The sequence below is a fragment of the Athene noctua genome, chromosome 3 (genome assembly GCF_965140245.1).
Source record: "Athene noctua chromosome 3, bAthNoc1.hap1.1, whole genome shotgun sequence".
Classification (NCBI taxonomy): Eukaryota; Metazoa; Chordata; class Aves; order Strigiformes; family Strigidae; genus Athene; species Athene noctua.
The window spans coordinates 48,868,134-48,881,839 of NC_134039.1; the positions used below are offsets into that span (position 1 = coordinate 48,868,134).

The following is a 13,706-nucleotide window of genomic DNA, read 5'->3' on the forward strand; positions in this document are numbered from 1 at the left end:
TGCAATATGTAACTCAAGTTGATGAAGAAAATATTTTAAACAGGGCGAAAAATACCGTAAGATTTGTAATAAGCATTTAATGTTAACTGTTACAGAAAATTCAATAAGCCTATTACAACAGAATTTTTTATTATCACACAGAGGCCTACAAATAACCTTCCTCTTCAAAGCAGAAGCACATGAAGAAAACGTGAATAGTTCTTGATATGAAACTGATTCATGGATTATGCACAATGATCCTTTCTAATCCTTAAAAATTTCAGAAATCTTATCTGAAAATTAGGAATACTGTAATTTACACCAAAAGTTCAACATGTAGCAATTGGTTTGTCAATTTGTCCCCTTGTCACCCATGCTCCTTTCCCTTTATAGCTCTTCATTACACATAACATCATTAATTGAAATACCACAGTCTGAAAGCAGAACATAAAAGTAATTCGTGTTATGTATGACTAACAACTTCCAGTAAAAATGAAACTTCACACTGCGGGGGTGGGGGTGGGCAAAACTTCAAAAGTATCACAAAATTTAAGCAAAGACTTTGCAAAACTATATCAGTTTCTTAATAGATAAGGTGATTTGCTACAATACATACATAACTTATTACTACTTACCTGCAACCAAGTATCCCTTGAGCCGTGGAAGCAGAGTCTCTGGGTCTATTAATGTAAGCTTGCCCAAGCATTCAGCAACAACATTCCTTGTACCCTCTTCTGCACATTCGCAGTGTTTCAGGAGTAAGGCCCAGATGTTCTCAACATATGGTTTGAGACCAATCACTGATGCAGAGCTAATTATTTCTTTCAAGGAATGAAGAAGTAGGTATTGCCTTTTAGGTTGACTGGTTATTTCTTGCAAGACAAAAGGCAGATACTCAGGAAGATTGCCAACACTAATACTGCCTAATGCATAAGATGCTGCTGATTTGACTTCTTCACTAGGAGAAGAGAATGCTTCTAATATTACAGACTTCAGCTCAATTTGTCCACTTAAGTCAATGTGATGCCCAACTTCCCCTAGAGAAAGCAAGGCCAAAAGCCGAATGGAATCCGTGGACCTTGAGTTCTTGACATCTTGAATGAACTGACCTACAACAGCTGGTCCTTCCTTAGGGCAGGCTCGAGTAAGGGCAGCAACGCATTTGGCAATGGAATAGTAAGACTGCTTGTGAGTAAGTGCTGTGCTCTGTGAGTACACTGGACCCGTTAACATGCGTAGTAAATCCATATAGCCTAAATTATTTGTACCAGTCACAACCAAAGCTTGGAAAAATTCTAGCATGGCACTAAGTGCTCCACCCTGAAGTAGAGGCGATCTCACCAGCCCAATAAGTTCATTGAGAATGGACCCACTAATCTTTGACAGGGAGGAAGGATATACTTTGGCCAGCGTTGTCAGAAAACTGATGGCCATCTGTGATACATGCATATCACTTTCACTAATCAGAGGTGGAAGCTCATCCAGGACAGCATCAATCATGGCAGCTGTCAAGCTGTCACTGTAATTCTTAATTAAAATATCTAGAGCAGAAAGAGTGCCCAGTTTCAAAGCTCGCTGGTTCTTTCTCAAAAAAGAAGCAAGAATAGGAACTCCTTCCCCAAGGATTGGTCTCAAATCTATCTTCAAAGGAGAACCAGCAATAAGTGTCATAGCCTTCACTGTAGTTAACCGAGTGATCTCATTCTTCAGTCTCTCTAGGAAGATCTGAAGTGTACTAGGCAGGTCTGTGCCTAGGCTGTCACCAAGGCTACAAATTATTTGACCCATGCAAGATATTGCCCTTTCTTTCACCTCCTGATCAATGTCTGCAGCCTTTAATCTCTTAATTGTACAAGTAAACAAATCTTTGATGTAAGGAGTAGCATCAAAGGAAGAAGGCTGGTCTAAAGGACGAATGACCTTCACAAGTTGTTGGGTAACCAAAAGCGCCTCTGATGTTATCTTGTAAAATGGGTCTCCAACACAAGCTACAACTGGAGGTACCAATGCTTGAACATGAGGATGAAAGACTTGGGGAGAATGATTGCAGAGAATCACATACAAACAGGACAAAGCATCTATCTTCAGATTAGAAGAACTTGATTTGTCATTCAGTGAAAAAATTATTCCTGGAAGAAAAAAGAAAAATGTATTTTTAGGTTAGGTATTTATGTTCTGTTAGAACACTTCAAAATTTATGATGGAAGGCAGCTATACTGAATTTATATTTTCCTTCTCCCAGCCTTTCTTGAATGCTTCCAAGCCCCTTTCACCATTTTATTCAATCAATTACTTTTCAAGCTTCCTCTATAGAGAACATGGGCCATGGGATTCTGAACCTTTTAACTTTTCTAAACTTACTTTTCCTTGTTACTTCAAAATTCAACATTTTAGGTCCCAAAAGCTAAAACATGGACAATATTTTGCTCTGTTAAGATGAGAAAGAAGGCAGTTTAATCTCATCTCACAATTAAGAAGCGCTTTTTTTTTATGTAGAAGAAAGAAAATCTCAATCTTAGACCCAACCCTTGTTTTCAAGGTTAATGGAAATACATCACTACAATATTTATATGGATCCACAGAGTAGCTGACTATTTTGCCAGTTTCTTTAAATAGAAGTAAGACTTCAAAGCTTTTGCAAAAAGGACCATCAAGATTTAAAGATTTCAAAACTTCACATCCATTTACTAATAAATCTTTAAGTTAATAATACATTTCTCATACCTGGTACAAGTACAGGAACATGTTGTGTTAGGGCTCCAGGTAATACATTTACTAGCTCAGTCAGCATGTTAAAGCAGCACTGACGGGTCTTCACACTTTTCTCCTTCATCTGTTTGTGCAAGGCTTTAACTATGTTGGGGACCTATAATCATCACACATTTGTTAATTGATTCAATAGCTGACATATCTTTCTTCTTTGATCACTGAAGGGATATAAAGAAAGATGTGCGCCCTACCCCTCTTTCTGGTTTCTCTACAGAACTACAGAAGTTATGTAAACACTGGGAAATTAAAATTCAAAAGAACAGCTATCCAAAAAAATAACAATTTAACTTTAAAAGGCAAGATGGAACAAAGCAAAACTAGATTTGCATTAATAAAACCGTAGAGAGCAACAACTCAGAAGTCACCCAAATAATTCACTTAGAAAAAGTTTTTCAGCACTATCCTTTTTATTCTGCAAATAAAATCTGTTGAAGCAAATCAAGTTTTATCTTAATCATTAGAGCTTAGATCTGCATTACAGAATGCTCAAAATAAATATTTTGCCTTGGTAATTTGTCTAAACTACATAGGACATGCAACTTTTACAGGTGATTGTAAACAACTGAAATCAGAAAAAACATTTGCATGAATCGGTAATTTCACCTTCCAAGACTGCTGGACTTTTCCAGGCCAGTTTACCTGGCTTGCTCTCTATGTTGGTACTACAGTAATAAACTGTAATCTGTGTATGAAGAGAGTATGATATGGCACATTTCAAGAACTATCCTTAGGAACAGGGCACGACTTCAGTGTGTCTTCTCAAAGGTAACAAAAATCTTGACAAATAACCTGACTCTGAAGCATTGTCAAAGGTGTCTCTCCTTGTTCCATTGCATCAGGATCACAAAGCCAACTTTGCACAGGTCGGGTTTGTTTTAGAAGAGAAAGATATGCATGAAAAACATCTGCTTTAACATTCTCTTCACGTTCTTTGAATCTGGCTATTAAAGCAGGAGATACAGTTTTGTAGAATTCTGGAAGCATTTCATGTCGTGTGCTAACCACAGCATCCAGACATTTAGCAGCTGCACGCCTCACTTTCCAGCTCATGTCATCATCATCACTATATTCATCATCGCTCCCTTGAAAAAAAAAAAAAAAAAAAAAGCCTATGTTCAAAGTCTAGACAATCAAAGCATCAGGTTTCATTTTAAATAATTAATAAGAACACACAGGTTCTTGGTATAACATGCACTAAAGAAATAGGTTGAGAAGCATGTTAAAAACCATATATAAAAAGCCTTAACTGCCTAAATTATAAGGCTAATTATCTTCTCTGCCAATTTTTTCACTCTAGTCTTACACACATATTAATTTAAACTGACAAAAGGACAAGGTGGTTCCCACCATATTTACAACCTGACTACTGATATAAAGCATATTCCTCTTTATCTGTGACATAAGCAACAATGCAACAACAATTACTAGCTGCTCAAGATTCAACAAATTATTCTGCCTGTTTCATTCTAGGAGTAAATCAAACCATAATCATCCCCCAAAAACGACAACAAAAAAATATGCAAATTGACTTTTTAAGTGCTAAAGCAACAACTGTGCAGCTCATTCATTCTTAAAGTAATGAGATGTTATGCTCTGGGTTCAGATTACTTGCATGTCCAAGTTTTCGTAAAGCTTACATATGGCAAGGTATTGCCACCATATTAACAATAAATACCTTATGCCTTTTGGTCTAATACATTTTTTTATCCTACAGAAAAATACTGAGTATTTTGCAATTTTCAATCTATTCTGATTTTATGCATTAGATAACAATATATTCTAGTGGAAAGTAGTGAGAAGCCTTTCCCATGCTGAATATGTACTTTTAATCCATTAACTGATGTTCTTCTCACTTCAGTTCTATGACCCTACTTGCTTCTGCCTTTTTCCACCTTTCAAGTATTTTATAATATTTGTCATGTACTTTATGTTCACCCTTATTTATCTTCAGCAGCAACACCTTAAACTTTTATTCCAAGAACTAAGTTCATAAGGTATGTTTCAAAACCGTACAAAAATTGAATACAAAAGTATACATGTCATTCAAATGCTGGTATTTAGTAAATACTACCCATATCAGTTTTCTCACGAGCGCAGGTTCACAAGCTCTTCCTCTCTCTCAAACCAAAAACAGAATATACCTTGATCATCATCATCACCACCATCAGCATCCATAGCATTTTCATCCTCATCTTCATCATCATAATTGTAGTTAGGATCATAGGTAAGATATTTAAGACAAATGTTTATAATAGTAGATACATGAGGATAGACTTCTTTAGGACATCTAAGAAATACAAAAATACAATCAATGTCAAATTACTTTGAAAAATTAAGATATTTCTAAGACTTCATGCCACATACTGTACTTCGAAGATATTAGCCAAACCAAGGACCATAAATGCATCCACCTCAGTTACAGAAATTCAGAGAGGAAGGGTCAGAAAGGGCAATGCTACCGTGTAACTGAATTTGTGAGATCAGAAGGTTGCAGAGAACCAAGATATGCCTTTGGGTTATGCTTTTTTTTAATCACCACTATTGGACAAATATTAGAATACCTCCTGTATGCATAAGTAGTAATGGCACAGTAGAAAGTTTCTGAAGTACAGACATTACACACGGCTTAACAGTTAAGTTACAAGACAGTTATTGGAATAGTTCCAGCTCAAAGCTTGCAGAAATATTCTGTACCAAGGAGACTGTCTCTTGACAGCTTACAACCGAATGGAATACTATAAGTTCTTAAGAAAGCCCAAAATAGGTACCCAAGAATAACTTACCTCCTAACAAAGGATTCAAAGGCTTGAATGCAATACTCTCGAAGTTCATCATCATCTACATTACAAAATTTTACAACCAAAGGAATTATTTTCTCAAGATATTCACCTGGTAAAAGAAAAAAATTCCCAAAGTATTTACTCTCATCTAGAAACTTTTAAAATTACTGATAATTCATATATTTTTCTTACCTATTCTGTGACCTGCTTGCCTACTGATAGCAGCAATACACTGTATATAGGTCCTAGTTGTTGACATGGAATCATTTTTAGACAGCTCTGTCAACAGATGTTCAATGAGGTCAACAAAAACCATATTGCCACAACTCATAACCAGGTGACCAAGAGCAATGATGGTTCTTTTCCTCACAGCAAGTCTGGGGCTAGTCAGCTGGGGGAGCAGACAGGTCAGAATTGAAGGATGGAAGTTAACAAGCAGTCCTCCTTGCCTTAAAACAGACAAAACACAAACTCAAACCAATTGAATCTAAATAACTTTGTTCACATACTGTACAATAATTCCTTTAAATATTCCCAAAACATCACAAAGATTCCAATCAAGTCTTTAAATTTAAGCTTTTGGAACATCCAAAAAAAGAAATTAGTTTAAAATATATCCTCAAAGCAATAAACATTAAAAGAAGCTTAAAGCTACAGTGCTCAGAAGATTAAATAATAGAGTAATCGATCTATCAGTCAACTTATCTTCAATATATTAACTTTTTTTTTTTCCTAAATGAAGTATCACCTATGCTTAATACCTTAGCATATTATTTCACATAAAGTAATTTAAATTTAACATTTAGAAAATTAAAGTTCAAGATTTAAGGAATATTTATGAGCATTCACCGGTGTTTTGGAAGAGGGATGTTTACCTGCTCAGCATATCAGCCATGATATCCAGTGCCTCCAGTTGAACAGACACATCTTCCTGCTTGGCTATAGCACTAGTGAGACGCCCTGTGATCTTTTTGCAAACATTAGCTGCTAATGCAGAACCTGAAAGTATGACAAAACCTCAGCATTTTCATAATTTAAAAGACAGTTTTTCACACCAGAGATCATGTTTGTGACTATGGAAAGCAACCTGATCTCAGCATAAAGAAGCTTTTTCCATCCAACAAAACAAGCTTGAACAGCCAGTTTGTTTGTTAATATAACATATGCTCTGCATTAAAGACTATCTATGTAGAAATATACTGAGAAGGAGGGCTTCTTAGTTGTCCTATAAAGTATACACACAACAGAAAGGACACTGCTTTTGGGAGAGCAAGCAATGGAAAGTGAAGGCCAAAAAAAGACTAGCGCAAGAAATGAAAAGACTATAGGTAAAAATAAAGAAATAAACTAAAAGGTAAGAGGAAGCACAGAAGTAGATAGAGCCACCTCTGAAGAACAGCCGTATAACAACAAAGCAAAATAACATGATTTTGCACAAGAAGCTACTTAAATAATAAGTACCTGAAATATTGCTGAAACATTTGAGAAAGGGGAAAAATTTATACCCAAAGTACTTTAAAATTCAAGTAAAAATGTCTTTACTACATAGTTCCCCCTTCCCCCAACTGTTTAACGTTGTTTGGAGTAATTATAAGATAAGAAACTCATGTCACAGTAACAGCTACCCAATGGCTAGTGCTCATCTTCATTTGCACTGTTTTTTTAATCATACTTTGAGACTATTTTGATGTGAAATACCATTCTAACCTATATTAATTCTAGTTTATATATATTTATGGCTTAAATTCTTAACTGCATGATTAAAACTAAATGTAACAATTGCACACTAAAAGATGTTACTGTAGAGGCTATGAAAAAACCCAATAATCTATCTTTGAGTTGAGAGCAAGAAATAACAGTTAGGTTCCTTCTGTATTAGTAATACTAATTACACCGAAAGGTTTTGCTACGTTTTTGCTTGAGCTTTACCTCTGCCCCAAAATAATATTTTCTGTAGGTAAACAAAAAAATAAAAGCTTAAACTGACTTAAAATTAGTTATTTGAAGTTTACTCATCTCACTACTGCTTTATAAAAGCAAGACTTGCATGTGGAATTTCAATAAAGGATGTTAAAATGAGGTGGTTTATTTTTAATGTAAGAAACCTAAAGTCTCTACAAACTGCATTTCCAAAGCCTTTTTAATCACTTCTTTGTTCTCATTCATGATGCCATTAACTGATGTGCTGTTCATCATTCCTATCTCTTGGAGGGAAGACTACCTTCATTTAAAACTGCAGGTAAGCATTTCAGTAATTTTAACAGGCAATTGTTAGAAACATAAGGTACTTTCCAAAACACTTACCAGAAACTGAGACAAGAAATCAGATCATTAAAGAAAAATACTCAAGTTATAATAAATTTTAAAGTGTACTATCAATCAAAAACACGATGAGATTTAGCTATTACTACAGCCTAGAAATGCTCCACCAGGCAATTATTAAAATAGGAGGTTTTACACTCAATTTGTTATATTGAGGTTCATATACTATATGTTTGTTTTTCACATTAATGCAATTCTTCGGTAAAAAAAAATTTTAAACTAGTAAAATCTGGAAATACAGTCAGAGAAGAAAAAGCTAAAAGGATATTTGTGCCATACATTTTTCCTCTGACAAGAATTACTTCCAGAGTCAAATGAACTGAATCATCTTCACTAAAGGACCCATCTTCTGCATTTTTTTAATTAGTAATGAAATAATAAAACTAGATAGTCTTGAGTACAAAATGCCTTACCACTAGAGGCTGGGGGGAGTTCTCCAATCACAGTTTTAAGGCCAATGCTTGAAATGTCACGTAATTGTTCTTTATCTGAAAGCATGTTTGTACAGAGGGTATCTACAATGGTCTCCACTTGATACTCCTTCACTTTACTCACCAAAGGGCCAAGGCTGTATAAACAGAAGAAAAGTATTAAATCTGCAACCTACAATACAACTCCTCATGTTACTTCAGTATTTTGCATTCAAGTCACAAACTTAAGGCTTTTGGTAGCAATATAAAGCAGAATTTTAAATCTGAAAGCTGTCAACTGGTTGGGTTGGTAACCTGTGTCCATAAATCTAGTTACAAAATACTGGTTTAGTACATGCTTTTTTATCTAGTGGTGGAAATGGTTTTTGCATGACTGTTCTGCTTCAGTCTCAAAACCAGAGTCCCACTTACTTTTCACTTAATGCCAAGATTTTTAACAAAAGTCACCTAGCCAGAGCCATTTTAACGTGCCTGACCATCACTGCCTGCTTAGTTCACAGACAATAAGCAACTACCTTCTTAATTACTGCATCTTTATTCTACACAATGCTTGGGTTTGATATGATATACATTCAGACTCATTCTATACCTTAGAGTGCCTTCCTTAATAGAATGCAAGTGGTAAAATAAAAAACAATGATAAGGCATGCCCCTCTTCACAAAGACTCCAAGCACCACTACATATGCAGCCCATAGTAACATTTCCTCCTTACTCTGCATTGTGAGTTTTTAGTCATTTCAACTGTTTTGAGGATCGTAACAACCCTGTATTCCTTTGTCAAATTCTCCCATTTGTTCAAAATACTAAAGCCACATATGTCCCAGTAAAGTCTAAGTTCATTGCCAAGAAATATAGCACCCTTTATCATCTTCCTAGCCCTATCACCAACTTTCAACATCTCTCCATTGTTAATGTTCTGTTCCAAAAGGGAAGTTACACAAGAACAGAGCCTTATATTGTCTCTATTTCCCCCTGTTCACCTGTGAAAAACCTCTATAAGAACTCCAAGAACTTACTCTTTCTCCTACTACCCCTCCCACTTCTCACATCAAATTTATCTAGTTTCTTCTGCCTTCAGACAAAGCATTTCAGAAATGGGAATTTAATTTTGAAAGACTTTGAAAGACAATTACCAAATAATTTAATCTAATTCAGCTCCCTGAAACATACTACATTAACAGTGAACACATCAAATTCTGAAAGAAATGTTACGAGCTGTGCTATAGGCATTCCTACCATGTTCCACCAAACAACAGTATAGATAACCGACTTGTACAGTAACTACTTTGAAAGACATATCTCCATTGTTTCGTAAACTTTTGTTCTGTGCATGTTGATCTTGTCAGCTATTCTCTCTTTTAATTCTCTGTGGTGACATCCACAGTATTACTATCCAATCAAGACAGCATGCTTACTAATGAGACATCAACAATAGGAGTGAGATGTGACATGAAGCTAAAGTTCTACCAAACTTACATTCTGCACTGACCCCGACAGAAGTGAGGACAGGAGGACAAGGAGCTGTGTGCAACAGTCACACAGGAGAAAAAGCAATGGCTTGAGGCAAGAATGGAGACAGCAGTAGCAAGGACCATCTACAGAAAATATGGGAATCATGAACTGGAAGTATAGCCCACCAGCAGAATTAACAGAAACATAGATGTATCTCCAGAAAAATACTATATTGTTCTCTTCCATCTGGATCAAAAGGATGAAAAGCATTCTGACTTGGTGTTTTGCACAGACCATCCCCTAGTTTTGCAGCGCTCGAGGTGTCTCACCAAGGAAATCCTACAGCCTGATTTTCAACAGCACTTCAATGATTTTCCTCCTATGACACACACTTCAAGTTACACATAATCGCCATCAAATTCAACTTCAGTCACAGTGAGAAAGCACAGAAGATTTTTTCAAGAGATTTTTACATGTGTGTTTCTCCATGTGAAATCTGATGAGCAGTAAAGTGTGAGGATTTTAAGTGAGCCTTTTGTATCAAAACAATCTGGTTAAGATTTTGAAGAATGGAAAGACATGTGAAGTTATCATTTTTTAGGAAGCATTTTTCAAAAGCTTAAGTTTTGTTGTTCTTTTTGTGAGTCAGAGCCCAACTTCTGTACTGCAGTACTGAAGTCAAAGTGAGCCCATGCAATGGTTCCATCAGATTTGTACTGTGTCAACAGAGCATTAAAATCGTTTCAAGTGCTGAGCTAAGAGGTCATGTCTCCTACTGCAACTGGCAGAGCCAAGTGTTACAGATCAGAAATCATGGATATTTCTGTAGCTTACAAGAGAGGGTCCAAATTTTGTATTTGCCCTTCAACGCTGTACCCAATGTACACAGACAACCTCTTTAAATCAGAGCTATAAAACTATGTGGAAATCAATGTATGAACAAATGCAGAAAAAGGAGCATCTTAAAGCCCATCACAAACTGGTTATATTAGGACAATATTAGAAAGCAATACCTCCATAGAAACTTTAGCTGTTTCTGCACTGAACTTTAATACTGTATACATCTGGCTTTTCATTAAAGTTGATTCTAGCAAAGCTAACGGAGACTAAAATGACACCTATAGGGTTAGTAAACACTAGTTTTTGAGGGTTGAAGTCAAACTGAAACCCCAGAGGAAAAATGAATGAACCAACCTGTTACCAAAACAAAGACTAAGATCAAGAAAGCAAAGTTTAAATTTTCAAATATATGCCACCATTCACTACTAGTATGTGAGACTTTTGAGACTGCAATGATTTAGGACCATACAGTTACAACCTTATTGAAACATCAGAAGTATGGAGAAGTTTTACAAGCTGATGACAAAATTATTGGTAAAATAGATTAACATAATTAACAATAAAACAACTTTCAACTAGAAGTTTTTGCCTAGTTTAACTCCTTGTCAAGTGCAAGGGGAGTAAGTTGCCCGCAGATGGACTGTTTCCCCATGCTTTTCATTATTTTGAAAAAAAAAAAATTAGTAACTTTTAGAAAGTTGCAATGTATTTCTTTGCACTTAAATTTTCATTGATTTGAAACAAATAGAAATCATCAACCTTTTAGAAGTTCATCATAAGTTAGTTTGATACACAAGGGTAAATAATTTTTCTTCCTCCCCAAAACTAGCCTTTCAAATCACTTTACAAAAACAAAACAAGATAAAGACACCACGAAAAAGGTGGGAAGAGAACTTCCAACTTCATACATTAGATTGTACAGCATAATAATGGTGTTGCCAGATCATGGTACAGAACTAAACCCTGATTAACAAATATCAGTATGCAGTTCTAGTAAAATTAATAAATTCAATACATCATATTCTAATTGTACCAGATCATTGGAGAGAAACTATCTGGATGCAAAGTACTTCCTTTCTGACTTTAATGATTACGAGAGAAAAAAATGTTTTGGTTTTATTTCATAAGATTTAGAAAATTATTCTGAATTAATAGCAAGTTTCACATCAAAAAAAAGCACAGGCATTAAGTCTACAGCACAAAATGAGGCAGGGGGCAAAACATCTATAGGCAAGCAGAAATTCTGTCTAAGATAGCGCAATACTAAACTCTCAATGAAGACTATTATTCTGAAATTAGATAGTCCAGAATCGAACTTAAGTGATGCCACTCAGGCAAAAACTTCCTTTACACTTAGCACTTAAATAAACCCACAAGTGTATTAAGACAGAAAACTCACTCTTGAGTCTTTGCAGTCTAAAGGAAAGTTCCTTTCTTAATTTTTATGTATTGAGAAACAAGCACACAAGATTAAAAGTGAAATGGTTTCTCATGTTTTACTGGAAATGGTTCTAGAGTTTAAGTCTAACTCTCCAAGAATACAGCTGGACATTGGGTTCACTACTAGCTAATAAAACTGTCAGCCAGGCAGCTGCAAAGGAACACACAAGTTACAGATCACTGTTCAGAAGGAAAGGCTCAAGGCTATGGCATTCAGCATAAAGGCACTCAAGTTAGTTTAGGAGCTTAGTACTGTATTTACCAAGAATAACAGCAAGACAACTGCACAGGTTTACCACCTTGCTGATACTGCTGGGGAAAAAAGACAAATTCCTGCATTGCGTTAGCAATGAAGACCTGAGGTTGTGTAGCTTAATTCCGAAGTGCTGTTAACAAGGAAACATTACCTTGTATTAATTTTACTTGTTGACCTATAGATGGCTTTGTATTATCTCACCATTTTTTAATGTGACTTGGCACCTTGGATCATATTGAATTAACTTGTGAATTTATAGTCAAACTTCACAAGGAATTTGTTCATTTTGAACAAGGCACTTTTAGTAATTCCCACATCTGGTCACCGCCCTTTTGAGAGTGCATGGGCCAAAAAAGGAACAGTCCAGTCAAACACAGTTCAGAAGCACCTACAGGGTAAACCCAAACCCACATGTTCCAAGTTTCCCTGAAGCTCAGTCTTCTCTTCAGTCTCAGAGCAACAAGTTTTACATTCCTCCTGCTACAAAGGCTCTCAAACATACTTGGGAGTTCCTTACACCTTTCACACTTCTTACCTCAGTTCTCTCAGCCATTTCAAAGCTATCCTTCTCCACCATACAGCTCACACTACAGGACAACTGTAGACCCTCAAAAATCATTGTTCCACATGATTTGGTCACCCATTTTCTCCACTCCTAAAAAAGACAGTGTTCCAACAGCTCAAACTAAAACATTACACACAGCTGTTGGAGGGAGCTAGACTGGAAGACTAGGCTCAGATTCAGAAGACTGCAAACCAGTCATTCCAGCTGGACTCACAGGGCTGAGATTTAGGGCCTTCACTCTTGGACAGCTAGCAGATATGGCTCTATACAGTAGGACAAAACCAAAATACATCTTCCATCCCCAAACCTGTTGTATGTACCCTACTGCTGGTACCCTTCTTTCCCAAGTCCAAGAATTCACAGCAGCAAGAGCTAATTATCATAAAAAATGCCCAACAGAAGCTAAAGGCAGCAAGCAAGAAGTGCAGACAGAAGGAGGACATGGACACAAAAGATTTATCTGTTCCATAAAGCAAGCCCTTGCATTCAAGCACTAAGTGTGACTTAAAATACAACAGTAACCAGAGTAAGGTTCGAAGTTTTGGCATTAGTGGTCTGTCACCATGTTAGGCAAACTTAGTAGCTTCTCCTTCAATGGCTATGCTCATAACGCCTTACTCCCATGAACTCTGAACAGTGTTTGCACTCGAGCACATGGATTAACACACAGGAATATGCAATTCCCAAGACAGTCACACCTACCGCTTTCCATGCCTTCCTTCACAAACTGCAATCTGCTTGGTTTCTTTCTCTCCTTACCCACCATTCCACTACTTGTGTGGTAAGACCTGCTGAAAATACTGGCAATTTGGGAATTGAAAAAAAAACCACAAAGGTAAAACATATTTACCAAAACCATGTACTGAACTAT

At 36.2% G+C, this 13,706-nt stretch overlaps 1 protein-coding gene across 2 annotated transcripts in view; it reads right to left on the reverse strand.

The window, feature by feature from the left end:
* Window positions 1-13,706, reverse strand: part of CAND1 (cullin associated and neddylation dissociated 1) — a 29,838-nt gene that overhangs the window by 5,428 nt on the left and 10,704 nt on the right. Inside the window, exons 3-10 of one of the 2 annotated variants that reach the window (XM_074902905.1) lie at window positions 8,264-8,418; window positions 6,404-6,527; window positions 5,721-5,977; window positions 5,532-5,637; window positions 4,890-5,035; window positions 3,538-3,830; window positions 2,704-2,845; window positions 615-2,108 (exon numbers count right to left, since the gene is read on the reverse strand). In XM_074902905.1, coding sequence (XP_074759006.1) covers window positions 615-2,108; window positions 2,704-2,845; window positions 3,538-3,830; window positions 4,890-5,035; window positions 5,532-5,637; window positions 5,721-5,977; window positions 6,404-6,527; window positions 8,264-8,418 — 2,717 coding nt within the window. The remainder of the gene's footprint in view (window positions 1-614; window positions 2,109-2,703; window positions 2,846-3,537; window positions 3,831-4,889; window positions 5,036-5,531; window positions 5,638-5,720; window positions 5,978-6,403; window positions 6,528-8,263; window positions 8,419-13,706) is intronic. The other variant, XM_074902906.1, reaches the window with a different exon arrangement.